Here is a 24,275-nt window from a genome sequence, read left to right on the forward strand (position 1 = left end):
CCCGATGACTCATCGAGTCCCCATGCTCAGAACTTCCCCAATCCGCGAATCAACTCGCTGAGTCACCCCGAGACTCGCCGAGTCCCACAACTCTGAGTCCCCTCGCACTCAACTCACCGAGTCCTCCCTTGACTCACGGATTCACGGCTCAACCAGAAGAAGGTTAGGACCTTACGACCAGACTCGCCGAGTCCAAGAACAGACTCGCCGAGTCCAAGGCTATCTTCAACCAACTCGCCGAGTTGTTCTTCCAACTCGCCGAGTTCCTGCCCATCTTCAAGCAACTCGCCAAGTACACCTATGTGACTCGCCGAGTACCTCTAGATTTTAATCCATACATAAGCTTTCCAGGCCATGCAAATGATCCAACCCACATATCTACTCTTCTACAACCCATCCATCACGTAAAGTGGCAAACTTTACGTGAATCCAAAGAGATCTAAGCATAAGACACTCTAGGGTTAGGGTTTGGGACAAGATGGCTTCACCAATCACTCAAGAACAGGGACTTTAATGCACTCTAGACCTTCTCCATTCCAGATCTGAGGTAGCAACCTCAAATCTAACCTTCAAACTCAAAACACCACATGCTATCTTTTCCAAAAACTCCAAAATGATGAATAATAGCCCAAGCAACGAAATAATACCTCAAAGGAAAGCTCCAACAGAAGAGAAATCCAAATCCTTGCAAAGCCCCTTGCTCCAAGCCTCTTAGCTTTCTAAAATCTCTTCTCTAAGGTTCAAAAGCTCTTAAACCACTCACAAACGCGCCTTAGGGTTTTTCTGGACTTCAAGAGAGGGTAAAGAGGCTGGGGAGAGGGTATAATGTCCTTTAAATAGGGCCCACCCTCCGAAATTAGGGTTTTCTCCACTCAGCACTAACTCGTCGAGTCCAGCCGCCGACTCGCCGAGTTAGCCACTTCACACGCGACCAGAGTCGCGACCCTACTCGCCAAGTCCACCCATGGACTCGCCGAGTTTCCCTTTCACATTTACACTTTGAACCCTGAACTTGCACTCCTGAACTCGGGATGTTACAGAATGAAATCTTTTGGAAGAATTGTTTGATTACAGTGAAAGTAATGACTCCTTTGTTAAAGCTTTTGCGGTTGTGTGATTCGGATGAAAAACCTGCAATTGGTTATGTTTAAGAGGGGATGCGTCGGGCAAGAAGAGGGATTAAGGAATTGTTTAACAAGAAGAAGGAATTATATAGGCCTTACACTAACATAATTGATAGTCGATGGGATAGGATATTAAGAAAAAGTATTTATTGTGCAGCTTATTGGTTGAATCCCGTTTTTCAATATGATCATGCAAATCTTTGTAAGAAGAATGAGGTGTTTCAAGGCGTTCTTGAAATGGTTGAGAAGACTTTTAAAGGTGATGATGTGTTAAATATTACATTGAATTTAGGCAGGTTTCGTGATGCTGAAGGTACCTTTGGTAGATCTAGTGCCGTTGCTTCTCGTAATCTTACTTGTCCAGGTATGATTTAAATTTAATGTGTCATTATTATATATAAAATATTGTATTTTCTAATATATATATTTTTCTAACTATATCTTTTGTAGATGAGTGATGGAAGTTATTTGGTGGAGATATTCCGGTTTTGCAAAAGTTTGCTATTAGAATATTAAGTCAAACGACATCTTCTTCCGGTTGCGAATGTAATTGGAGTGTATTTGAAAGGATTCACACGAAACGGAGGAATAGATTGGAACATCAAAGGCTAAATGATCTTGTATTTGTTCATTACAACTTGCGTTTACAAAATAGGTATGGTATTTTGCTAAGATATACTATGCTATAAAATGACCAAGTTATATTAGAGATTTTTTTGAATGTTTTTGTAGATTGAAGGTTGATATGAGGTCTTACGATCCTGTTGACTATGAAAATATTGATAAGACGGAATTTTGGGTGGTTGAAGAAGAGCGGGAAGGAGAACTTAATTATAATGATTTGAAAAATATGCTTGATGAGCAAGAGCATGAACCGGCTTCTGAATCACAAGGTGACCATGTTGATCATGAAGTTGATAGTGAATTTCTTGCTAAGTGACCGCGAGATCGATGCTTATAATACTCCAATTTCTCAAGATCCATGATTTGGTTTGGTCGTAACGTGTTTGGATTTGTCTACAACTATGTTTTCTTTTATTATTTATACTTTATGTGGTTGTTTGTTGTGTTTAGATTGATCTATAGCATGTTATTAATACTCTATTTCGTTGTTTGTTGTGTTTAGATTAAACTTTCTTGACATCAAATTATTGGTATTATATGTCTATGTAGTATGCCTGAAAGCAAAAATATATGAAAATAGAAAAATGCCATAAACCGGGTTGACCTGGCGGTTCAACCGATTGAACCGGTTGACCCGTGAAGCGGTCGTCACACCGGGTCAACTAAAAACCCGGGTTTTAAAACATTGGTAATAACAAGTTTTATAATCAAACTTTAGAATGTTTGCACGACATACCCACAAGTTCTGTTTTAATCAAACGAACCCCAATAATTGTCTTTAGTTGCCTAAACTTGCACTCCAGGATAACTTCTTCTACCCACAAAACCCCAAAAGCAACCCCTCCTTCAATGAATCGGAGCTTTCAAGCTTTCATCCATGGCAGAGTAAGCTTTTTTATCTCCCTCTTTCTCTATGTCTATCTCAATTACTCGTATTTCGATTGTTTTAGTGTTAATTTGTTTCAATTCGTTTTCAGATTTGATGGCCACACAAAAGATCTCTACGATCAACAAACCGGTACGAGGATCTCATCATCATCTTCACGATCAACATCAACAACGAGCATTCACGTAACCGCACTCGATGGGCTCGTAAACGTGAACTCTCTGTTCACAATCGCAGTGTTCGTCGGACTTTCTCTCACCACTCCCGGCCAACGCAGCCTTGAGAACCGATCCGCCTGCGACGCCGACATCTCCGTCGCCAAGAAGCTTCTGGTATTCGAGGTTGTATCGTTTAGTTTCTTCCTCTTCTCGTCTCTCGTCGCTCAAGGTCTTAAACTCGCCATCAATCTGCTGAATAGCAAGGATGCTGATGAGGCGTTTAGAGCACACATTAATCTGAAAGCGTTGAGGTTTGGGATGCTTGGATCGGCTGTTGGATCAGTGATGGGGTGTTTGTTCTTGATGCTATCGATGGTGAATGTGATCGAGATTCGACTGGGGATGTTGTCTTGTGGGAGTCGATCCACTGTTAATGCAGTTGCTTCCATGATTGTACTGGTCACTTCTGCTCTTTTGGTTTATATTTCAACTGCTGTTTATGCTTTTCTGCATTGAATTGCTTCAACAGTTCGATCTCTAAGCCAGAAAAGTGGTCAAGTTGAAAGCTGCTTTTTGATGGGTTTATGTAAAGAAATATGGCCCATATCAGTTAATTCAGCTTCAATTTCTGTTCTGTTTGCTTCACCACGAATTGGAACTGGAATCTATTGTGTTGTATAAAAAGACATTGTTTATTCACTCTTTTTCATGTCAACAATCCACTTTTACTGCTTCAGTTTTGAGTTTATGTGATTGAATTAGTAGTTATCCACCTTAAACAATCTGCCATAAACTTTTTAACACTCTAACCCTATTAACATTTTTTTTTCTATTATGAGAGCGATGCAAAAACCATTTATATATTCAAACAAACTGACACAAATTACTCTAATGAACATTTAACGGAGAGTGGTTGAGATGATGAGACTTCCAAATTCTGGTGAGCTCATGAGAGAGACAAAGATATACGAGACTAAAGAGACACCCTTGAGAGTTGAGTTGAGATTTTGTGCATCTGAAATCATTCATTTGTCGTTGCAACTTCTAAATTCTCTAAGATTGGTACAACGTCTCACGGCTTGAAGCATGATTATTGGTGAAAATTGATGGGGAGTCGGGGATAATAAGAGAAAGCTATCAGATTTTCACAGAAAAATATTTTAAGAGGGAAATTATGAGGATTGAAATCTCTTTTAGGCTGAGAGCGAGAGAAGAAAGAGCACCATGAGTTTTATATGTTGAGAACTTGAGATCAACGGGTATTTCCGTAACAGGGGTATTAACAAAACTAACCATTATGAAAAATGTTCTTAACAAAAGTGACCCAACCTTTCTCTGTTTTGCAAACGGATAACTATGTCTTGAACACCATGTTCAAGACTAACAATTTCTACTGGAGAGTGACCGTTAGGTTGGTGAGATGTGACATAAAGATATCCTGGAATCTGAGATGACAAAAAGAAAGAACATTTCAAAATGCATCTTGTATATTTTAGATACACATTCCGGATTGGTTTTCATATTCATCATTTGAGAAATGTGTATTGTTACAATTTTTTTTCTTCGTATTCACAACTTGAAAACATTTCTAAAAATGAGTTCATCTAACCGAGTGTATGAAGAAAACTTTGTCGATCTTCATCTTAGCTTACATAATCTTGAAATAATCGATCCGGGAAATGTTACCCACATCAAAAAATGTGAACCACCATTTTGAGTTTTTGTTTTTCTCATGGGATGTGAGGTAAAATACATTTCGGTTCTATCCTTTGCAAAATTAAGCAAAGGCTTATGTCCCCTAATTTTAAAGGGCCCCCAATCTTAAAGCCCCCAATCTTTCCGCCATTTTTTTTAACTTCATGCTACTGGTAATCTTTGTAGACAATGCTCTTCTAAAAATGGACTATTTATGCACAATGTTCTTAGCGGTTGTCATAGATGGAAGCTATCAGACTCTTCCCTTAGCCTACAGTTTTGGCAAGCGACAGAGTGTCAAATCGCGATTCTAGTTTTTTTTAGACGAAAGGAATGTCTTAGGGACGTTAGGGGTGTAGCCTTCATATCATGACTATCATGACGGATTATGCTAACATTACACTTAACATGTCTTCTAATATTCATATCATGTGTATTGTTATCGGAATTTGATTTTCAAATTGTGATCTAGGACTAGAGAAACTCGACCATTTGAAGTTTTATTTTGTAGACATGTAAATCGTATAGAATATCTGATTTTGAAAAAAAAAAAAAAAAAAAAGTTAGCTAGAGTAAAACATGCAACACTGTAAATGTGACATGCTTGATTGGTTATGAAAAATGGGCAATGACATTTTCTCTAACATTTGTTTCAACATAATGACCCTTAATATTCTTCATGATGTTATGTACATGACAGTGATGGATGAACATGATGTATTGATAACGTCGCCCATTGAGATTATCATTGGTATTTTCAGCACAATAATGGACGATATATATATATATATATATATATATATATATATATATATATATATATATATATATATATATATATATATATATATATATATATATATATAAAAGTACTTTTTAGCATTTTATGAGTAGATTCTTAATATGTTTTGCAGGGGAAATTGATGTTAAACACTTATTTTGAGATGGCACTTCGAAGGAGGATGTAAAAGTGTGTAAGCTTGGCATACACCCATCTCTAACTACAACTATGAAGTAAAAGATGGTATGAAGAATGGTGTAGATGTGGAGATTAGCATGCCTGTTGCCGAATGAGACCATCTTGAAGATACTATTACAATTAGAGGAGGTTTTATGACCGCAAAAAAATAATGTATCTGTGACAATTTCTCGATATGCTTTGCATCCACATCCACATGCATCACCTCCTACGCTACCCTCATCATACATGTTTTTCCTAATTTCCACTGAATTGTCAGCATCGATTAATTATTATACGAACCAAGAAAAGTGTTATCTTTCTATTAGTTAAAAATTTCATAATAACCTACTCAAGTTGAATAAAATTTATTAAAGAAATTTAAGACTAAATAACATTTATTTAAAAGTATCTAGAGCCATTTGGATATTCGAGCACAAGAAGAAAACTATTTTCCACTTAAGCTCAAGCAAACAAGTAACGACATTATTAGTTGGTTTAGTTCGTCTTTCTAATCAATTATCTAAGAGGGTGTTTGAAATTGCATTTTGAACCTCAAAAAGACTTAAACAAAAGGACAATAATGCAACATCGGCTCTCCATGTCGTTTTTTGAGCCATACCAATCGTTCTTAATTCTAAATACAAAACTTTACTACATTCTTACATCCAATGATAACAAACCAAACATCAACTTTGGAAACGATACCTAAACCTCATGCATAAATCAAACAACAATTTTCTGGTAATCATTACTAATTAATTGATTTAAGTCTCATATGTCCCAAATGCTCTTAAAATGGGAAATTAATATTGAAAAATATATATATGTGTGTTTTTAAGCTAAGAGTCAACAGTAGTTTGACAATTTCTGTACTAATTAAGCCCCGTATATTCATTCAGAAAACAGACGAAATTTCAACTAGACCCACCACGAAATGGGCCCCAAACCCGCTTCACACACAAGCGACCCCTGCAATTAATACAACAATATTTATTCAATTTTAAAATTTTAATTTTGGAATATGGAAACTTGAACAAATATTTTAGCAACTTACAATGACCACCATAGGTGCAAATGGCTTTGAATCTTTTTGCTCTTTTGGGATTTCAGGAAACTTAACCTTATGAACTCGAAACCTAATCTGCAATAAAACAACAAATATTTTATAAATTAATTGTAAGCTCTCAAAAGTATACAATGAAATGACTTCTTGAACTTGGTTAAAAGATACTGAACCTCATCATATCCATCTATAAGATATTCTGCACCATCATATTTCCATATCCATTTAACTTGGTTCCTAATGATAAAAAGGTAGACACAAATTAACCCTAAATCACATAATTGAAAATTTTAAAATTTAAAATTGACAACTCACTTGTTTTCTGAGTCAGGTTCAGCACTGATAGGACTTGGCAGTAGGAACGCTGGTATGTATATATCATCAAAAAATCCAACTGATACTGCAATTTGGAATTATCATATTATCACATAAACATGATTATTATTATTTTTTATAGTATATTTATATAAAGAAACTTACAGCGTATACCATCAGCGTTAGATTCTTTAAGTTTTGCAGATATAATTTCTCCTACAAAGGGTTGAAAGATTATCAGCCTGAATTTCACCTGCCAAAAAAAGGTCAATAATATTAAAATATTATTTTATAATCAGAAATATTAAGAGATAGAAGTTTAAAGTTAAGACATACTGTGTAGGTTGGAGCACCCTCATTGGCAAAGATAAAACCACCATCAATTGACTGGATATCATAAACAGATATGCAAAGTCCCAAATCTTTGATTATCTGTTAACATTTAAAAATTGTTTGTTTTTTGTATCTGTTAGGATATAATATAAAACAGGCATAAACAAAAAAAAGAAAATAATATATTTAAAGACCTTATCTAAGAAAAGAGCCTCGAGCTCTCCCTTAATAGCTTCATTGATAGGAAGGCTCAAAAGATCAGGTTTCAGTCGCAATGTATGCTCCAATTGGCTTAATTGGAACATATTTTACACCTGTTACATAAAATTGTGAAGTTTAATTAGGCAAATAGTTGTATAAAAAGTGTCACTATAAGTCAAGAATGGAATTTTTTTTTTATTATTATCAAAATCAACAATTTGTAACTATGATAATTAATAAACACTGTCATTGATGGATTGGTTTACAATTCTTGAAAATATGGAGGGAGTAACCGAACGTATTCCATCTTCTTAGGTAGTGTTTGGTATGATGGAATAAGGGAATGAATGGAATGGAATAAGGGAATGTATTCCATATTTTTTTATGTCAACAGGAAATTCATTATATATAATGTATAAAGTAGAGTTAAAGGTAATGACTCATTCTTATACCTTTCTTATTCAATTAACTTGTCCAATCCATTCCTTTGTCATTCCAAATCATCCAACTCCATTCCTTCATTATTCCATTCCATCCAACCAAACATACCCTTAATTTTCACTTCATGTAGCGAAGAGCAAACAGACAGCTCAGTCAAGGCTTATCATTTCATGTAACCAATTAAATAAAATTTAACACATAGCAACATGTATTATAAGTGGAGCTTCAAACTCTCAATAGGAAGAAATACAAAAGCAACCTACAAACATCATGAAAAACTCAATTTTCACATAAGCTATTCCTTCACTATGATTTCACCATATGATCAAATAGACCATCAATGTGTATGATTTTCAGAAAACAGAAACAGAAGATGAAAATAACCTGGTATGCTGAAGCAATCAGAAACCTAACATAATCTAGTTCCAAAATTCGAAAACAATTAAAAATGATACATGGAGACAGAGGGATGCTTGTTGAATGAAGTAGTTATCACTAAAGCAATGAAAACATTCATTATATGGAATGCAAACTATTGAACGGGCAACTCATATCATGTGTTAAATTTACTCTGAATCTTTGAGAACAGGGAATACTATGAATGGCTATGCACACAAAACAGCAATTCAAGAACATGCTATTGCCTTTACTTCTCCATTAGCAGGCTCGTAGTTAATGTAATACCAGGTGCAATAAATAAATCCAAACTGTGGGAAGTTTATGTAAGGATAAAGAATCAGGCACTTTGAGTTTAAAAAACTTAATCAATAAACCTAATAAAGGTAGAAATCGAACCTGAGAAGGAACGCCGACTGGAGGTATGGACGGAGGTGGAGTCTCCCCCGTCTGGTGTGGTCGGAGGTGGAGTCGCCGGATGGAGGTGTGGCCGGAGATGGCAGACGATGGTGTGGCGTACGTTGGTGAGGCGTGCGTTCGTCGCTCGGTAAGAATAGAGTTAGGGCACGGTATTTTATTTTTCTTTTGACTAAATTGCTAAATCACCCCGTTTGTTAAATAAGTTTAAAACTATGCCCATTTAATGAACAATTTTGTCAAAAACACCCTTTTCATCAAAAACTTCAATTTTACATCCTCTCATAAATTAGGGTTTACAACAATAATAACATCAAAAAAAAGTGCTTAAAAAAACTCACGATAAAGACGACGAGGCCAATAGAGAAGGAATAATTTCATCGTTTGAGGTTCCAAGAAGTGACAATCGATTAAATCACCACACCATTCCTAATTCGAAAGAGACTTAGAGGTTATTTGGGCGTCTCTTAATTGAAAAATAAGAGACACCCTCTTAAAAATTCAGATTTAGAGTGTTTGGATACATCTTATTTTTTTGCCTCTTAATCTTAAAATGCCTTTTAATTGTTGGGCAATATAATTTAAATAATAAGTCCAATTTATTTATATAAATTTTAAAGTATTTATACACTTTGGTCTTGTAAAATATAAGCCAATCTCTCTCTCTCTCTCTCTCTCTCTCTCTCTCTATATATATATATATATATATATATATATATATATATATATATATATATTATAAATTGAAAAGTTATGGGAGTTTCAAATAAATGTGATGAAAGGAAAAATACAAAGGAGTTTCAAATGAATCTGATGAAAAGAAAAATGTCTCATTTATAATATAGTAATATATATATATATATATATATATATATATATATATATATATATATATATATATCTACCTTAATAAATGAAAATGACTTTGCCACATGTCATTCTCTCATAAAATTAGCCACATGTCATTTTTTCATAATTTGATATATATTTATTTTCCACTTGTCATTACTTTAATTTTCATTTTCAATATATCATTAATTTAGTTTCCATAAATTAAACCTACCATAATTACTATTAATTTCAAATTTTAAATTTTAAATTTTAAATTTCAAATTTCAAATTCAATTTCAAATAAATTTACAGTTCAAACCTTTGTGTTTATCATTTTGTTATAATTAACCCGTTTAGTACACACTAAACACATAATTTTAATTTATTTATTTTTTTGCATGTTTTTTTTCCTCATAATTTTCATTTATTTCAATTTCAAATTCAAATAAAATTTCTATTTAATCGTTCGTAGTTAACATTTTGTTTTAATCAACCCGTATAATATACGGGTCTCACAACTAGTATATATATATATATATATATATATATATATATATATATATATATATATATATATATATATATATATATATATTCACATTTAATAATGACATGTTAATTGGCTATAAACATACCATAAATAAATTTTGTTAGAAATTGAAAATATAATGGCTTTTACAGAATTAATATAATAGTTTCTCGAATAAAATTTAAAAAAGAGAATGCATTTTTCTAAAAAATTACAATTTGAAATCTTATAAAAAAAACATTTACTGTAAAAAAAATGGTTTATCAAGAAAATAAAACAAAGCGAAATCCTCTGTCGGCCTTCTCTCTGCTTCCTCCGGGCAGTTTAGCTTTTGTCACTGTGAATTTGTCTCGACAAGGCGATGATCGGCGCTCGTATCGGAGATTCATCACAAGATACACTGGAATTAGGTAAACTTAATCACTTTCTATTACTAATTTCATGTGTTTCACTTCACATTAACCTTTTACCCTAACACCCTACTTCAGTATTGATTAATCGCCGTCATTCTATATAACATGCATAAATGGACCTATGTTAACCCACTCTTCAACGCAATCAATCTTCCGAACATGATAATTATGTCTAATTAAAGTGTATAACCCCCAATTTGATCCCGGAGTTGCTGTGCATCGATAATGTTGTTACTTAGTCATGTGAGGAATGCATAATTGATTAATCGGCCCTATTTTAAAATTGATTACTGCAACTTGAAGAATATCATATAATCAAATGTAATCATATAGTTTAAAATGCACATTTTCTGGTGACAGTGGATGTGAATATAGCAGCTGATGGTAGTACTAGTGATGTATCATGTGAAGAAAGGGGTGTTGAAGAACCTTGTGTGGGTATGGAGTTTGAATCTGAGGATGCTGCTAAGAAATTCTATGATGAATATGCACGACATGCAGGATTTAAAATGCGTATCGATCAGTGTCGTCGTTCAGAAGTTGATAAAAAAATTATATCTCGCAGACTTTCTTGTAATAAAGAAGGTTATTATACAAAATCCAAGAATCAATTTGGGCATATAAGGAAACAACATACGAGTTCAAGACAAGGTTGCAATGCAATGATGCTTGTGAGAGTAAATAAATTTGGGAAATGGGTTGTGACTAAATTTGAAAAAGACCATACTCATCCATTAGTTTTGTCAACTTGTCTTTCTGTCAATGAAGGGGTAAGTTTGTCATTTTACCTACAAATCTTGTTCCACCTTTTTGATCTTGAGTGCAATGAACATGTCAAACACTGTACAACCTGTTCTGTGATGTCATGTCTAAGGGTTCTTGGGAATAATTTATTGGTTGCAATTTACTTGGTAGGATTGTAAAGAAAGGAGAATCCAAGGATTGACTGCAGAGTTGAAGCATCAAGATGGATTAATTAAGTTTTACAGGGAGCATCTATGCATGCTTTTAGGAGAAATTGAGCAGCAGACAGAAGTTTTGTCAACAAAAATCCAAGTTGCTGTTAATAACGTGAGAGAGATAGAAACAAAAGAGCAGAAACAGTAGAAGTAGCTACAGTTGAAGCATAGAAAGTGAGTTGAAATTCTGTTTTGTATTTCTCATCATACATTATTAGTCACATGGATCTTGTGTTATTTAGTGTATATATTTTTTTTTGTTAGTAGGAACAAAGACATGTAGATGTACAAAATAGAAGTTCAAATTCTACACAAAACCGAGGATGTTGAAGATGATGATACTGCTTTTAGAAGTAATGATCTTTGATGATTGATGCTGATGTCAAATTTTGCCAAAGGAAGGGGATGCATACCAAAAATTGTTTGGATTTTGAGGTTAATAAGAAAAATACAAGAAATGGAGAAAGGTAGTATACTGTAGATTGTATATGTACTCCTTGCATATGGAACTTGTATTAGTTAGTTAGATCAAGAAACCATTCATGGACTTGTTGCAATTTCATGGAAAAATTATACTACATCATTTTATATGTTTAACAATCTATATGATAATATGATATACAATTAAACAATTAGGGAGTTAAAACACCAAAATGGAAATACTTCATGGCTAAATAGCAATGTTAACACTTGAAACAAAGGCCATCTAACTAATCAACTAAAACACAAAACACCATAATAATCCAAACCCATCATCTTCTTCGTTTTTTCAGAAGTGAAGCAGCTCGTAGAACCACTCGATCAACCTCGTCAAAATCAAAATCAAAATCGGGCCCCACATCCTTTTCCTTCTTTGAACCCGCAGATATCCTCCTTAAATGTTCCTCAAAATCTTCTTCATCCACCTTACTTTGAACCTGAAACTTGTCAAATTCATCCAAATAAAGCGGTTTTTCATCCTCATTCTTTATAATCTCTTCATCCGTTTCACAATCTGTCTCAAAAATATCCGACAAATCTTCTGAATCCGAAACAAGTTCCGAACCATTAACACAATCATCATCATCATCATCATCTTCTTCATTGAACTTATTATCATTTTTAGCAACGAGTTCTTTAAGCTTTTGTTTAGCTCCATGTTGAAGGTTTGAATGTTGTTGAGGTTCATCAAATTGTGTATTTAGATCGATTTCAGGTTCGTTTTCAGCCTTTGCACGAAGAAGCTCAAGATCCTGTTCAAGTCTTGGAATGTATCTTCTAACTGAACGAAGGGCCTCTCTATATTTTGATTTGTCTAATGCCTGCAAGATAGGTAAAAGGTCAAATGGGGTTGAATCGGGTCGACCCATTTTGATCACCCACACACAAAAAAAAAAAAAAAAAAAAAAACCTTTTTCCTAGGGAGGGTAACCCTAGGGGACATTATCTCTGTAGGTGGCTGTGAATAATTCTTTCCTCTATACATAATAATGGTTTCATCATCTTCCAGAATTTTAAGCACAATTCCTCCGGTTAATCTTGCAAGCTCTACTGCTATCTCCTTCACCTCCTCCCGTGTAAATGTCTTCACAATCACTTGCAGAGTCTCGTGTTTTTTCCAATGCAAATGCATGTTGAGAATCACACCTTGATATACCCCCCTTCTTCCAACTGGCACGTAATTCTTGCTTTTTATGCCCATTTTCAAGAAGTAAAAGTGTTCTTCGGGTGTCAGGATTTCTGGATCGTGGGTTGTTTCTGATGATTCTTTTGGTTCGATCTTCTTCAAAGCTTCAACCAATCGTTCCTCCTTTTTTCGAGCCTAATAATAATAATAATAATAATGTTTGTTATTTGTAGGAAGAGTTTATAATTTGGATGTGTGTATAAACCATAAACAAAGTTTACCTTTCTCAGTTTGAAGAGAATTTTTTCTTCTGATGTCATTCTTTCATAATCTTTCTTCTTCTTGAATCTGAAGAACTTGAGCCATCTTACAACTGCTCTTTTCCCCTTTAACTTTTTCCTCTTTGGTTTAGTTTCAGCTGAACCATTAGCTACAGTCTCGGTTCCATGGCTCAGCGATGGCTCAATAACTTTGAGAACTGTGTCAATAGGAGCTGAATGATACCACACCATACTTCCACCCCCATGGAAGCATCTTTTGGCTCCATGTGATGATATAACAGCTTCTTCATGATGCAGAACCTTGTATATAACATCAGAAAAACTACTACACTATGAGATTAGCAGAAAAATCCTCTAATGGTGAAGAGCTGAAACGAAAAGAAATAGGAGTAGCAAACTTATTCAGTCATGTTTTTATACTGATGAGAATTGAACATGGCTGGTATAACCAGATGAACACAATTACAATCCTCTGGATCTTGATTAAATTCGAATAAGAACAGACAAGTAATTTAAACAAAACTGAAATAACCAAGCTAACTAACTAGCAAAATACTCAATCGTCCCCCTTACGTACCATGATATCTATCAACTGATCAATATCAAACACAGTTACTTCACATTTGAGTTGGAAGCACGCATTTGATGAACAATATAAACTTAATATTGTGGACGATTCGTAATCAGATGCAACGGGAGAGTGTGTACCTGGGCTTGTGAAGAAATTGGCGATATAGAAACGGGGTGAAGATGAGATTCTTCAGCTGTTTCGATTTGCAAAATGTCATTGAAGCTAGAGCTCCTATCATCATTTCATGATTTTTTTTTCCCTTCAAGTGCTTCCCTTTACGATTGCCTAGGGTTTATGTTGCTTGTTGGGTATTGGGTCGAACGGAGCTTTGAGCCAAAGCTCAAAATTCAAATGCCCCTATAGTTGAAACCTAAACCCTAGTTTTTTCGGTGTGAATTTGCGAGGGTAAACGTTGGTTGAAGCGAATTTCGATTTTCCTTTTACCGAACACAAAGATAAAATTTATGTTAAAATCATGTGGTTTTTGTTAAAAAAAAATTAGTGCTGCGTCAGTGGTCTTATTTTCAATTTTCCTTTCACCTATAACAGAAATAATAGATAGGATTAATTAGAGGTGGCAAAAATTGACACGACACGAAACCCGACACGAGATAAACGGGTTTGGGTAAGATATTTCAACCCGTTTAAATAAACGGGTTGACACGACACGACACGAAAATTAAATGGATAAGGTTAGGGTTGAGAATTTCAACTCGAATATGACTTGAAAATGACCCGTTTATTTATATGCAAGTTTTTTGAATTATTTAAATAAACTAGAAAGATATAAAACCAAAAGCATAAGTAAAAGAAAACCTTTGAATCGAATTGTTTTGTAATGTTGAAATGACTTAGCTGTCTAGATCAATATTTCATTTCAGTTTTTCCATTCTCTCCCAAACTACTCAGTCTCTTTCACCACTCTCACATCCTCATGACCTTGTCATCCGCCTCCCCAACTCTCACTCTTTTAATTTTGTCATCTAAACTTGCTATGACTTCATCTATTCTGCCTCTAAACAATTAGTTTTTCATTTCCGCCTACCAAACTCTTACTCTTTCAACATACTCAATCTTTTAACCTCACAAGACACGACATATTTCAAGGTATATCCCTAACCCGAAACGAAAATAAACGGGTTGACACGACACGACACGTTAATTAAATGGGTTGGGTTAGGGTCAAACACTTTTAACCCGTTTAGTGTTTCGACACGACACGAACCCGACACGATTGCCACCTCTAGGATTGATTGAGTTTGGAAAATAGAAAAAGTATTTTTAAATGTTTGGAAAATAGAAAAATTGTTTTTGAAAGTAGTTTTTTACTATTTTAGAAAAAAAATTAAAAAGTCACACACTTTGAGTTTTAATGATGTTTATAACTTGTTTTGAAATAGCTAATCCAAACACTTGAAAAAAATATTTATTAACTTATAGATTCTTGCCAACATATAAGTTACTTCAAACACTTTTTATAAATTCATTGTTGTCGCCACATAAAAATAAATATATTGAGTTAAATAAACAATATTAAACACCTCTTTTATTGAGAGTGAAAACAAAATGATAAAACGAGAAATTTTTTGTTTTTGGGTCAACTTTTGTAACTTAATAGATTAAGAGTGAGAAATGACTTAACAGAGGTGTAGAATGTATCCCCACCTTCGCGTGGATATAAAGATCATAGAAAACAGGTATAAGACGAAGAATATATGAATGTTAGAAGATTGGAAGAAAATGTCCTAAAGCTGAAATAGAATTAGCTAAGGCGTTGCTGTCAAGCAGCCACATCGGTGTAGTGAAGGTCCTTTCATGATACGGTGAGGGTGATGGAGAATGGGTCAAATTATCATCGTAAGTAGAGGATAATGTACTTTCCCTCTGTGGTATAGTATATGGGTGCCATGACGCGGTGGCCAAAGTAGGATGTTATAAGGGGAAGGCACCGCGACTCGACAAGTAATTGACCACAACCAACTTACATGCATCACGATGCGGTAGGAACCTCATCGCGGCGCAGTTACGAGGTTAGAACACGGATTAAATGGAGTTAAGGGTTCATTTCCGATCATTTTCTTTGGGAGATCAATTGGGGAGCTAAGAGGTGGCAATTTTGATGACAATTTTGTGCCAATAGGAGAGAGAGAGAAGGTGGATTGCTAGGGTTATCGTCCTCTCTAAAATAAAGTAAAGACTTCTCCATTTTCTTAAGCTTTGAGATTTAATGATGAATGTGTTGGTTTTGTTAGAATGCTTGGTTAGATCAACCTATAGCTTTAGTATGATGCTATTGAGAGTGTCTAGAAGCCTTTACCAAGCTTTGGAAGTGATTTCCATGGTGAAATCTATCCAATGAGAGTTAGGGTTTGAAACCCTAACGATTAAGGATTATGATTGATGCATTAGGTATTAGATTGTAATGAATTAGGTAGTATGAGATGCTTAATTCATTGGTTGGAATAGGTTAAGAAGTAGAAATTTAGAAGATAGAATTATGATCCACTAAGTGGTCATTTTAAACAAGAGAATCATTAAGATCTTAATACGCTAATACAAGTATTAAGAAACTTGATATGTTGTATTAATAGACCTTGAGCAAAGAAGATGGATCAAGAATGCACCAATGGAATAATGGATCCAAGGGTATTTAGTCTTCACTAACTAACAAGGCGAGTTATAACTGTCACTCTCTATTTAGATTTTGAGTATATGTTATAATCTTTGTATGTATGTTTGTATGTATGTATCCATGTTTATGAATATAAGTTTGAATCATGTATCATATCATGTATGTATATTCAAATTATGTATGAGATCATACGTTTAAAACATGTATCAGAGCATGTACGTATGTTTAGAGTATGATTGAGTAGATGCTAATGATATTATGAGTAATACCTACAAGATGTAGAGAAAGAAAGAGTATATATGCATTATAATCCTATGTATGAATGTATGTATGGTTATATGAGAAGGATATTTGTTAAATACCTAAGAAATGGTAGAAAGAGATGAAATATGATTATATGCATTATAATCATATAAGCGAGTTAATTGTATTGTGTAGAACACCTAAGAGTATGATAAGAAGATAGAGATTAAGTACTTTATGAGTTAAGTACTAGATGATCAGTAAAAGGTCTCTTGATGAGATAAAGAGATAGACTGTCCATTAGGACAAGTGTTATGTAAGACTATGGTGAGAACATAGCATGTGTTAAGGAATTTAAGAAGAGTTGTGTGACATCCACATTTTTACAGCTAAAAAAGACCGTTTTATTTATGCTTATTTTAAAAACAAAGTATTCTTTATATAGCAAAATTTGTCCCGTAAAAGTATTTCCAAAGAAATATTTTTCATTAATTTATTAAAACTTGGGATGTCATAATTGATATGAGAAACATAAACATAAATATTACTGGTCTTACAACATCTAATGTCTTACATTTCCTTTAATCTCTCATCAAATCCAAACATCATATACCTTCATATCGATACTTGTGATACAAAGAAACTGAGTGGGTTAGGTTAGGAAACTTAGTGAATACATAGAGTTTTCAACCCACAATAATATAGTTAATTATATATTTTTCAGCAAACAAATAACTCGGTTACCAATTCTCATTATCCTCACTTCCTAATCCTTAAATAATGATCTCGAGGGATCTTTCCTAAAGGATCTTTATCAGTAGCGCTTGTCAATTATTCTTCCTTAAACATCTAGGCACATCAGTACAATAGTACGTACTTTGGGCACAACACATCAATATGATGGTATTTTGGGTAAATACAACAGTAAACACAGCAGTATGATGGTACTTGGTCACAACACAGCAAGGCACAACTCATTATTTCACACATCATTTTACTAATTAATATTTTTCCTTAGATGGCTAGACACAATAATACAATAATACTTTGGTCACAACACAACAGTAAACACAACAGTACGATAGTACTTTGGTTATAATAATACAACATGTCACATCTCATTATTTCGAACACCATTTTACTAACTAATATTTTCCCTAGATGACTAAGCACATCAGTACAATAATACTTTGGTCATAGCACAACAATAAACACAACAATACGATAATACTTTGGTTACAACACAACATGTCACATCTCATTATTTCGCACAACCCTTTACTAACTTACCTCAGCATCTCACTTATTATTTTACTCAACCCTTTACTAACCTATCACAACCGCTCATTTATTATTTCACACAGCCCTTCACCACCCAATCATATTTTAAATATAATAATTTCTATAAATAACTATATCATGTTACACAAATATATTAAACACAACTAAACAACACATATAACATTTAAGCATTACAAATACTTATGTGTAAGCAGAAAGTAACTATGCCCTCACTTGTTAAAAGTGGATGACCGGAAAGCTAGGTAGATTAAGTAATGGGTCTTCAAATTAGAAAGCAACAAATGGTGTTTGTGTTTGTTTTCCTTTCGCACAATCATGAAAGTTTTTTCTCTAACATGGTAGTGAAAACATTTTGACTCCTCTTGGATTTCGTGACTTTTTAATATTAATTCTAGTTAATTTTCATTAATTACATGCTTCATGGAAATTATGACTTTAACCAAGGAAATATGCTATGAACTTCTCTAGTTATTTTACTGACTAACAAAAGTCTAGATGATTTAATATTTTAGATCACTATAGCCAAATTAAAATGAACCATAAGGCTTTGCACCATAATGCCTAATAATAATTAACTAAGTATCCATGTGATGAAAGCTAATATCAACCATCTTTCTCTCATTGATTTATATCAAACTCTTTTTCTAGTCGAATTGTAGTTTCCATGTTTTAGTACAACTTAGTTTTCTCAAAAAAATCAAAAGACTAAAATCCTCCATTTTTATTTTTATTGTTGTTTTTTGAGTATTTTTTAAAAGATATTTTATAAAGTTACAAATTGACCAATCTCTATATATTTGATCCCCTTGCCATTATACACTACCTGGTTTGCAATTTCTAGGATTATTTATTTGTTTGTCTCGACAACCACCGGTCCCTTAAAGGACACCTCACCAACCCTTAATATAAAAAGGCTAATAGGCTCAAGTACAGGGATCGCCTCCTCACTCTCTCAATATACATCCCGACTCCTTATAAGAGCTAACTAGACTGCCGGAGCACCCTCCCGGGAAGTTACTGACATTGTTTTCTTTTTTTGATTGTGATAGCAGATCCTCATAGTAACTATCATCGCTCCAAGACTGCCCGTAGATCAATTTCACATTAGTAGATGAAGAGTAATATGCCATGTTTTATTTAATATAATGAGTAGATGATGAGTATCATGGTGTGTTTTATTTAATAATGTTAATTAATGTGTCTTTTAACGTGTTAATGTTATGTAATAGTTTTTATCGGTAATCAAAATGTATGCTTTATATTTTATCAATAAATAATGAATATGTGAGTTAGGTGAAAAAAATGCTTGGATGGTAAATATGTGTGGAATGTTAAGGTTTCACTATATACATATTTATTTCCAGCCCTTAGTTATAAATGTCTTCAAAATTTTCTAAAATTCTTGCTAAAATAAAACAATCTTCAACCTCGTATGTTGATAGGTTAAAGGTAAGTATGAAAAGATAGTCGAAAATTCTAATCGTTTTGTACTAAAATTCGTCATGAACACTCTTTACTTCTGGTGCTAGTTGAAAAGCTTTCTTGCTGAAAGTTTGTAGGTTTTTGATCCTTTGAGTTGGGTTTTCGTTGTTTGATAGAATTGCTAATTATACCGGTTCTGCACAAGGCAGTGTAGCAGGCTACCATAGAATGGTGTTTTTGTGTATGTGTATTTATCACCTGGTTATTTAATTTCAAATTTTAAAACAGACACACCTATACAAAATTATCTCCCACTATATTGGTTCTCACTAAAGCCTTTCCCTCTTCTGCTAGATTGGTTCTCATCGAATCCTTTTTTAGTGATCGGTCTCCACCAACAGTTGATCGAATCATTATATTGTCTTGAACAATCGGAGCGTCTTCCATCAGAGCACAACCACTATCTACCAGATACACACATACAAAAGTTGAGACTTTTCGAATATCGTTTTTTTTTTTAATTTTCACGCTCATCAACAATACTATAACATATTGCAATGTTGGATGTTAGAAAGACAACTAATATTAGGTCTATCTTCCAATCTTGTCTTCAAAATTTCCAAATCTAATAAATCAGGGAAATTTAGAACTGACAAACATTCTACACTAGGGTTAATTTGAAAACTGCAATTTCGTAGATGACATCTGCAAAATCTCGTGTGTCATCTGCGAAATCACTTTACTCATATGTCATCTGCTAAATCGATTTACTCATATTTTGTAACACCCCTCACCAGGGTTAATTTGAAAACTTACTTATAAAAAACCATTCATGGTAAATTTCCAAAAAAATCAGAGTTAATGTTTGTAGAAAAACACTTTAGTCCCAACTTGTAAACTTAATCAAATTTGAGAATTAGAGAGCTTGTTAATAATTATATATCACAACATGATTCAAGCTCACCACACTTTTCGTGACCATTTTAAGTGTAACGCTCGCAGATTCAAGCTAGACGCTTAAGATATAATAAGTTATCATTATTCATCATGCGAGCAATAAATAAATGATTCTGATAGAAAATTATTTAGGATAAATAATCTTAACCAAAGTTATAGTAGATCTGACAAGGATTCTGTACATATAAAGAACTATGAAATCCGACTTCGTATGAAGAAGTTATGCTTCTTTAATGTTTCGCAATTAACTGACATGGCTATGCGTGTCATAAAAAGTGAATCGAAGATAGGTTGCTTACTATCCTAAGTAATCCAAACAAAATTCTTAGTAAGTATAAAAGTGAACTTGTGCATATAGAGAACGTCCAAATCTAATTTCATATGAGGAATTTATGATTTTTAGAAGTTTTAGCGTAGCAGTGTGCGACATAAAAACCAAAATTAAGACCGACTGATTGTTAGGCAAAACAATCTAAATGAGAGTTGAGATCTCGTCAATACCTATCCGTTGATATAAAGATAGTCAAGAACGGAGGTCATATGAGAGAGTTATGATTTTTATACGGACTTTAACAGCCCAAGTCTGTTAAAAATATTACTTTAAAAATAGAGTGAGAAATAGCCGACGAAGATTAAATGAAAGTTGTAGATCTCGTCGATAGCTATGCATGGATATAAAGAACGTCAAAAATGGAGCTTGAATGAGAAAGATACAATTTTCTAAAGTTTTGCGAAAGCGTCATGCACGGGAGGCGTGACGCGCGCTTCTAGAAGGGATCCACATAGGTCCAAAAAAAATTATGCCACATGTCACGTGGAGAGCAGCCGACCAGATCTAGGTGATGACGCATCTCTGGTCTGGGCACGATGTGCCTCCCCAAATGTTGCCATATAAATACGATTTCAAGCCTCATTCTTCCCACACCTCAACTTCCTTCTCTCTAACCTTCTCAGGTCAAAATTCCGAAATTTCTCTATGTTTTAGGATTTTTAGTAAAGCTATGAGGTCCCTGAGAGCCCGAAAATTTGAAGCTATCAAGTCAGAGTTCTGCCTGTAAAATTTTCAGACTTTGGTAAGGAAAATCTCTATAAGTTAAACTACTCTTATATCACTTTCAGTGTAACTTATATTTATATTCATAGTCGAATCTATAAATAAGATTTATCAGTGATTCCATGTCAAAATACTGATTGATCTATTTAAGGGGTGATGTCCAGGCTAGATTTAGTGATGTGTTTAAAGTAAGATTTCCAAACAGTATACTCTATATACCGAACGGACCCTACCTCTGGTATGATCTTACCTAGTTTCTCCTTATCAACTATAGATCAATAAACATCGGGATTATGGAGGAATCTAGACTATCATTAGTCACAAGGAATATAAAACTAAGACTTAGTGACATTCGTACCTAGGTCACATCAAAGGAAAATTCAAGGTGTTAGGCGGAGCGCTGCCAAATTCACTAGCCATCCACTTTTAACAAATGAGTGCATAATTACTTTCATTTTGCACACAAATATGAAGTATTTAGATGATTAAATGCTATATGTGCTTATTATCTATATTATGTGTTAGATGAACCTATATGACATGATTTTACTTGATTTAATTATATAAGTATTTTCCTACTTATAATATGTGTGTGTGTGTATATATATATATATATATATATATATATATATATATATATATATATATCGGGTAGTGATGGGCGATGAGAGATGATTATGAGATGTCATGACTTTTACTTGCGATGTAGTCATCTAACATAGTATAGATGACAACCACTAACTATTCTAGACGGTCCAGTGGAACACTGACAGGTTCACAACCTGTAGGTGATGAGGTACTTGTCCATGCGATATACTCTACCCCTTGCTGACATGTATTGTGGAGGAATCCCAAAGCGGTACTGTCTATGCGATGTTAGCTACGATCCTTAGGATAGGTCCATAGAGATGAATATATAAGAAAACATGGATGTGTCATCGGGTTAATTGTTTGATATGAATTGTATAATTAAAGAATTTAATAGGTTGAAAACCTTATGTACTCATTAGGTTTCCCAACCTAACCCACTCAGTTTCTTTGTATCACAGGTAGCGGTACAAAGGTATATGATGTTTGGATTTGATGAGAGATTCGAGAAAATGTAGGACATTTGTCTAAGATGTTGTAGGGCATGTTAAGGATAATTTATGCTTATGTTTCTATATCAGTTATGACATCCCAAGTTTTTAATAATCAATGAACAAAATCTATTTTGAAATAATTTTATGGGACAAATTCCGCATTTATAAAAAATACATTGTTTTAAAATAAGCATAAAGAAAAGGTATTTTCGAGCCGAGAAAATGGGGATGTCACATAAGTCCAAGCCAATCCCTAACTCAAGCTAGGGTCTTCCATCTAAAAAAACGTCAAAATAAGTTGGGCAATGAATTTTCTTAGTGAGTTACATGAGGTTGGTTTATTAAGAGTAAAGGGATGGCAATCCAACTTACACATAGAACACTTGGGTTTAATAACCCAATCAAAACAAGGGTCTAATATGCCCAAAGACTGACTTTAAGAAATATTATTTTCAAAAGGACACTTAAGTACCACAATTTACATAGAAGGGGTAAACCAAAGTTATAAGATAAATTAAGTGCAAAGCATAAAACTATTCCCACCCGTTGTCAATCTTATAACTGCAACTCACCATCGATATAAAAATACGTAGAGCTAATGAAGGATGAAACCGGTAACATTTTACCTAATAATTGTAGGTCCATCTCGAAACAAATTTGATGGCCATACGTGAAGAGCTCATGATAGATGGCATCGTCAACTTTTTCACTAACATCCACAAACTAGGCACTATGACCCATCACCCTAGGCCACAAATGGGCAGTGAGCCTTTACTTATGCATGAGAGGATTATCTAGAAATTAATCTAGTCACAAACAAAACCATAAACAATTTTCCTTATGGGTTCACATGAGCACATAGTCACACCCATCCTAGCATAATATACATAAGTATGATACTTAAGTTTTTTTTTCAAGAACATAAGTTTTTTGGTTTTATAATCAAACCAATTTACAAAAATGATATTTTATTAATGCACACATACATAGTATTCAAGTAGTAAGCAAAATTATTTAAGGAAAACTCAACAAAATTCAAAGAGAGGGGATGTGTGTTCCCGGTAACTCACATTAGTCCACAATTTAGCAAACAATAAGCCACTTATTAAGATCTTAACTCCAAAATGTAAATTTTACAATTTCAAATCATTCCTTATGATAAAATATGAATGTAGGTGATAGGTACATTTTATGCACCTATTTTGCACGTCTATTTCTATATTTTCATTGCATTTTACTTCATAATTCTTGCTTTTTAGTTAATTATTTGGGCACTTGCACATTTTATTCAGAATGACTGCTATTTCACTATTTTTGATTAATTTTGTTGGCATTATGGAGCTTGGAGCATTGGAACTATGAAGGCGAGCTTGGAGCATTGAAGCATGAAGAGAAGATGGACTGGTCATGCCATGGAAGAAAACATGAAGACATAACCCGAGTCATTGCATATCATCATATCAAAGGACTACGTATGAAACACTGGCCTTGTCACAGCGACTCATGTAATGTTTTTCCTTTTTATCACATATTTGAGCAACATGACTCGTGGTGAAGCTAAATCGAATACAGAGCCAAGTCTGAAGATTTTTTGGAGTTTTAGCAAAAAGGCATGACCATGCTAAAAACACATGGTCAAAAATCATAGCCATGCTAAAAACACATGGTAAAAAGGCATGGCCATGCTAAAAACGCGTGGTCTTATGGCAAGAACATGAGCAACTAATAAAATAAGGGAAGTCATCATTTTTCATCAGGGACGGTTTTGGGAGCAACCTA

General features: G+C 33.9%; 5 protein-coding genes across 11 annotated transcripts; 3 read left to right on the plus strand and 2 right to left on the minus strand.

Moving 5' to 3' along the window:
- The first annotated feature begins 1,157 nt into the window (after positions 1-1,157).
- LOC145051067 (uncharacterized) lies at positions 1,158-2,064 on the plus strand. The gene is made up of 3 exons (XM_078999213.1): positions 1,158-1,488; positions 1,602-1,779; positions 1,857-2,064. Exons 1-3 carry the CDS (start codon positions 1,158-1,160, stop codon positions 2,062-2,064), a joined length of 717 nt encoding a protein of 238 aa, XP_078855339.1.
- Positions 2,065-2,477: 413 nt separating this feature from the next.
- On the plus strand, positions 2,478-3,528 carry LOC145055427 (uncharacterized). The gene is made up of 2 exons (XM_079003744.1): positions 2,478-2,633; positions 2,726-3,528. The coding sequence occupies exons 1-2, from the start codon at positions 2,626-2,628 to the stop codon at positions 3,306-3,308; spliced, it is 591 nt and encodes a 196-aa protein (XP_078859870.1). The 5' UTR covers positions 2,478-2,625; the 3' UTR covers positions 3,309-3,528.
- A 2,639-nt stretch (positions 3,529-6,167) lies between these two features.
- On the minus strand, positions 6,168-8,782 carry LOC145055428 (RNA polymerase Rpb7 N-terminal domain-containing protein). Of its 3 annotated transcripts, XM_079003747.1 has the most exons (9): positions 8,597-8,780; positions 7,813-7,921; positions 7,354-7,473; positions 7,163-7,258; positions 6,992-7,079; positions 6,827-6,911; positions 6,685-6,748; positions 6,503-6,589; positions 6,168-6,417 (listed from the first exon to the last, which is right to left on the minus strand). In XM_079003747.1, exons 3-9 carry the CDS (start codon positions 7,462-7,464, stop codon positions 6,367-6,369), a joined length of 582 nt encoding a protein of 193 aa, XP_078859873.1. In that variant the 5' UTR covers positions 7,465-7,473; positions 7,813-7,921; positions 8,597-8,780; the 3' UTR covers positions 6,168-6,366. The 3 variants fall into 3 exon arrangements, with proteins under 3 accessions (XP_078859873.1, XP_078859874.1, XP_078859872.1); XM_079003748.1 differs by lacking the exon at positions 7,813-7,921 and having other exon boundaries at positions 7,001-7,079; positions 8,597-8,782; XM_079003746.1 differs by lacking the exon at positions 7,813-7,921 and having other exon boundaries at positions 8,597-8,779.
- A 1,468-nt stretch (positions 8,783-10,250) lies between these two features.
- On the plus strand, positions 10,251-11,936 carry LOC145055430 (protein FAR-RED ELONGATED HYPOCOTYL 3-like). Of its 2 annotated transcripts, none has more exons than XM_079003753.1 (4): positions 10,251-10,384; positions 10,748-11,157; positions 11,303-11,520; positions 11,611-11,936. In XM_079003753.1, exons 1-3 carry the CDS (start codon positions 10,336-10,338, stop codon positions 11,492-11,494), a joined length of 651 nt encoding a protein of 216 aa, XP_078859879.1. In that variant the 5' UTR covers positions 10,251-10,335; the 3' UTR covers positions 11,495-11,520; positions 11,611-11,936. The 2 variants fall into 2 exon arrangements, with proteins under 2 accessions (XP_078859879.1, XP_078859881.1); XM_079003755.1 differs by having other exon boundaries at positions 11,614-11,936.
- Positions 11,937-11,950: 14 nt separating this feature from the next.
- On the minus strand, positions 11,951-14,235 carry LOH1 (RNA-binding CRS1 / YhbY (CRM) domain protein). Of its 4 annotated transcripts, none has more exons than XM_079003749.1 (4): positions 13,942-14,235; positions 13,234-13,558; positions 12,737-13,147; positions 11,951-12,647 (listed from the first exon to the last, which is right to left on the minus strand). In XM_079003749.1, the coding sequence occupies exons 1-4, from the start codon at positions 14,043-14,045 to the stop codon at positions 12,099-12,101; spliced, it is 1,389 nt and encodes a 462-aa protein (XP_078859875.1). In that variant the 5' UTR covers positions 14,046-14,235; the 3' UTR covers positions 11,951-12,098. The 4 variants fall into 4 exon arrangements, with proteins under 4 accessions (XP_078859875.1, XP_078859876.1, XP_078859877.1 ...); XM_079003750.1 differs by having other exon boundaries at positions 13,234-13,555; positions 13,942-14,234; XM_079003751.1 differs by having other exon boundaries at positions 13,234-13,533; positions 13,942-14,233.
- Between the last annotated feature and the right edge of the window lie 10,040 nt (positions 14,236-24,275).

The sequence above is a fragment of the Lactuca serriola genome, chromosome 5 (genome assembly GCF_051521515.1).
Source record: "Lactuca serriola cultivar US96UC23 chromosome 5, Lser_US96UC23_V15, whole genome shotgun sequence".
NCBI lineage: Eukaryota > Viridiplantae > Streptophyta > Magnoliopsida > Asterales > Asteraceae > Lactuca > Lactuca serriola.